The sequence below is a fragment of the Tasmannia lanceolata genome, unplaced genomic scaffold (assembly GCF_043159265.1).
Source record: "Tasmannia lanceolata isolate RefF3 unplaced genomic scaffold, GAP_Taslan_0.1 ptg000020l, whole genome shotgun sequence".
Lineage (NCBI taxonomy): Eukaryota > Viridiplantae > Streptophyta > Magnoliopsida > Canellales > Winteraceae > Tasmannia > Tasmannia lanceolata.
The window spans coordinates 22,302,133-22,305,559 of NW_027518697.1; the positions used below are offsets into that span (position 1 = coordinate 22,302,133).

Consider the following 3,427-nt stretch of genomic DNA (forward strand, 5'->3'; position numbering starts at 1 on the left):
TTTTATGCACCCACACGTCTGCTTTACCATATCACGGGAAATCCATGTCCTCCCGGAATTGTAACACCTCCTCCTTGCGAAAAGCCCAGGCTCATCAAGTCTATTGCAGCTGCTTGGAGAAACAAGGTTACAGATAAGAGATTTGCTCTATCATCTAAAGTCCAACGGAAGAAGTTACTAGAAGAGCCTGCAGGAAAGAGAACTCGGATCATGGAGCATTGAAGACCATTTTCATACAATTGTCATTTTAATATCTTCAATTTTCATTATGCTCACTTGCTTTCATTTACTTGTAATTAAAAGTGATATGTTTTATCAATCGTAACTGCAGTTTGATTTGTGATCAATGAAAATGTGTTCTTTTCTATTTCTCTCGTTTGAATTTGTGTGAAGTATTCTATCTCAATTATCAAACACTCAATCTAATGTATAACTTCCATTCAGGAGTCTTAACTGAGCATCATCTCTCCCAAGAAAGTCAATTCAAAACCGGCCTGGTCCCGTCAATCTTCAGATTCCAGGCTGAGTAGACATTCTTCTTCTCCAGAGTCTTTTACTTCTCCCGCACCGCTTCTACTTGGTTTTCCAGAAATACTTTCACCAATTCAGCCTACACCGGAATCAATGGAAGAGTCCGGAAACAATAGTCTTGATATGAATGAGATGATGAAGGCCATTCTTCTTCAGCTGAATACCATAAAGGATGATATAGCCCTCTTGAAAAATGACCGTCATTCTGCCTCTAAGGAGCATGCCCATTAGCAACCTCCAGTTATACCTTCCATCCCTCTGGTTTCTCACAGGCCAGCTGTATTGCTTGAATTCGAAGATTTTGATGAGGACCAGTATGCAGAAGAGAACTGTCTTCCTAACCTGGGAAAACCTGATAAAGCGAAAGGACTAGCTGACCAAATTGAGAAACTGACCCGAGACATGGAAAACATGAAATGCCAAAGTCCCAAAAAGCTAGATATGTCTGAATTTATGACAGTTCCAGGGGTCGTACTTCCGCTCAAGTTCAAAATGAAAGACTTTGACCAATACGACGGAATGAGGTGCCCTCGTAGCCATCTCAAGTCAGTTCTTCTTCTGATGCAGCAGTACGGTTTGTCCCCAGAGCAGATTGCTCTAGCGTTCCCTAGAACTTTAACTGGGACAACGAAGAAGTGGTTTCTGCATTTGAAGCCAGAAGAAATCAGGACCCTTGAAAACATAGCTAACAAGTTTGTCCAGCAATTCTCCATGGAAGAGGGGATTGATGTCACAAAAAGGGATAAAAAATTGCTGAAGCAAGGCCCTAATGAGACCTTTACTTCCTTCATTCGGCGATGGAGGAGAAAGGCGGCGCAAATGACCAACAAGTTGCCCGATGAAGATCTGATCAAAATTGTTGTGAAGAAACTCTCCCCTTTTTACTTTCCTCATATGTCAATCCAGTACTTCAATGATTTTGATCACCTGATCAAGACCGGGATGAGAATCGAAGATATATTGGCTAAGGGTGGCCTGAGAACTAGGACCTCCTCCTCAGATGTCAGAGAGGGAAAAAGGCCTATGGCGCCACCGAGGGAAGTTAACAATGTAAATACTGCTAGTCCGATTAAGAAGGAAGGTCCCGAAGGAGGTCGTCTGGAGAGGAACGAGCCCAGACAATTCACTCATTTACCATATTCCCTGTCTGTAGCTCTCAGAAAGATGTTGAGGGACAAGAAGATCACTCTGCTAGAACCTCAGGAAGTTCCAAATCCTCTCCCAAAATATTGGAGAAAAGATCAATACTGCGAATATCACCAGAGTGTTGGGCACTTGACTGACAGATGTTTGACACTAAAGCATAAGATCCAAAATAAGATTGAGGCAAAAGAAATCGATGTGGAAGCTCTTCATAATGTCACCAAAAATCCATTGCCGACGCATGCTATCCCTCCTCCAAATGTCTATGCTATTCTTACTGAAGAAGTTGTCCTGAATCATTTCCGTATATGTGCTATTATTTCTGAAAAGCCGTACATCTTGAGATGGGAATCCAATGATAAGGAAGTTGAATGCGAGAAGCCTTATGTCTCGTCCTATAAGAAAGAAGTTGGGGAATCTTCTGAATGTCCTTATGTCCTCAGATACGAGGATGAAAAGAGAAAAACCAAGTCTTATATGTTCTAAGGCTTAAGGATGAGGACTTGCTGCTATTGAGCGATTGCTGTGATGAGGTTCGCCATGTTACCCGTAGTGAAGGTGTCTTTAAGCCTCCCGAGCTGAGAGCAGAGAATCCTGCTGAGATTGCCAGAGCTGTTGAAAACCAGAATCAGAGGTTGAGTCCTGACGAAGATGAAGATATTCTGTTGAAGCAACTTACGAAGACACAAGCTAATGTTTCCATCTGGGGTCTGCTGATGTCATCTCCTAAGCACCGTCAAGTTATACTTCGTGAATTGAATGCAATGCAGGTGTCCGTTGATATAACCCCTGATGAGCTGGTTGGACTTGTATCTATGGCCAGATTAGCTAAGATCGTGTCTTTTTCTAATGAAGATCTGATTCCAGAGGGCAAGAATCATTCAAAATCTCTCTGAATTACCGTCTTGTGCAATAAGAAGAAAGTACCAGAGGTTTTGGTGGACAACGGGTCAGCTCTCAACGTGTGTCCTTTGAGCACCGCTACCGCCTTGGGGTTTGGGCCAGATGACTTCATTCCGTCAGCGCAGGGGATACTAGCTTACGATGGAACCAGAAGAGATGTCATTGGAAATTTGGTCACCGAAATTGAGATTGGAGGTGAAATGTTCGACGTAGAATTCCAAGTTCTATATATCAAGACCTCCTTCCTTCTCCTTCTCGGCCGACCTTGGCTTCATAGGGTTGGAGTTGTTCCTTCCATTGTCCATCAGAAACTCAAGTTCATCAAGAATAACAGAATTATCATAGTTAGAGGGGATCCGGAACTAGAGGTTGGATAGATATCCCAAGAGCAGATCGGTTCAAGCACCAAAGATGTCAGTCTGACTGGGTTTTCACTTGAAGTTTCGACCATTATTATGGCGGAAGCTATGAACGAAGAAATTTTGTTCCTGTCCAGTGCAAATACGCAGGTGGCACGAATGATGCGCCGTTATGGGTATATACCTGGAACTGGTCTAGGGAGAAATCTACAAGGTTTAACTGAGTGGTCGGAGCTCAAGGTCGCGAATAATCTGTTTGGGTTAGGATATGAACCCATCAGAAAAGAGATCAGGGAAAGGAAGCAGTACATGCTGAAGTGGGCAGAGTTGCGTTGTCAGGTCCTAGAGCTACCTATGGGACCATTCAGTCTGATGATGAATGGTAAGTACAGGAAGGAAGGAGCTGATTGCCCGTTCTATGGTTTCCCCGAGCTGTGGTTTGATGAGTCTTGGAAAGAGCTACCAGGTTTTGAAATTTTCTTCACTGATGA

General features: G+C 43.2%; 1 protein-coding gene across 1 annotated transcript; it reads left to right on the top strand.

The window, feature by feature from the left end:
• The first annotated feature begins 624 nt into the window (after window positions 1-624).
• Window positions 625-2,954, top strand: LOC143853890 (uncharacterized). Its single transcript, XM_077363588.1, has 4 exons — window positions 625-749; window positions 804-2,144; window positions 2,228-2,474; window positions 2,592-2,954. The coding sequence occupies exons 1-4, from the start codon at window positions 625-627 to the stop codon at window positions 2,952-2,954; spliced, it is 2,076 nt and encodes a 691-aa protein (XP_077219703.1).
• The last annotated feature ends 473 nt before the right edge of the window (window positions 2,955-3,427 follow it).

Coding starts and splice junctions, on each gene's coding strand:
- LOC143853890 (XM_077363588.1), top strand. CDS start 625: ATGGAAGAGTCCGGAAACAATAGTCTTGATATGAATGAGATGATGAAG. Junction 750..803: donor CGTCATTCTGCCTCTAAGGA/GCATGCCCATTA, acceptor GGTTTCTCACAG/GCCAGCTGTATTGCTTGAAT. Junction 2,475..2,591: donor ATATAACCCCTGATGAGCTG/GTTGGACTTGTA, acceptor TTGTGCAATAAG/AAGAAAGTACCAGAGGTTTT.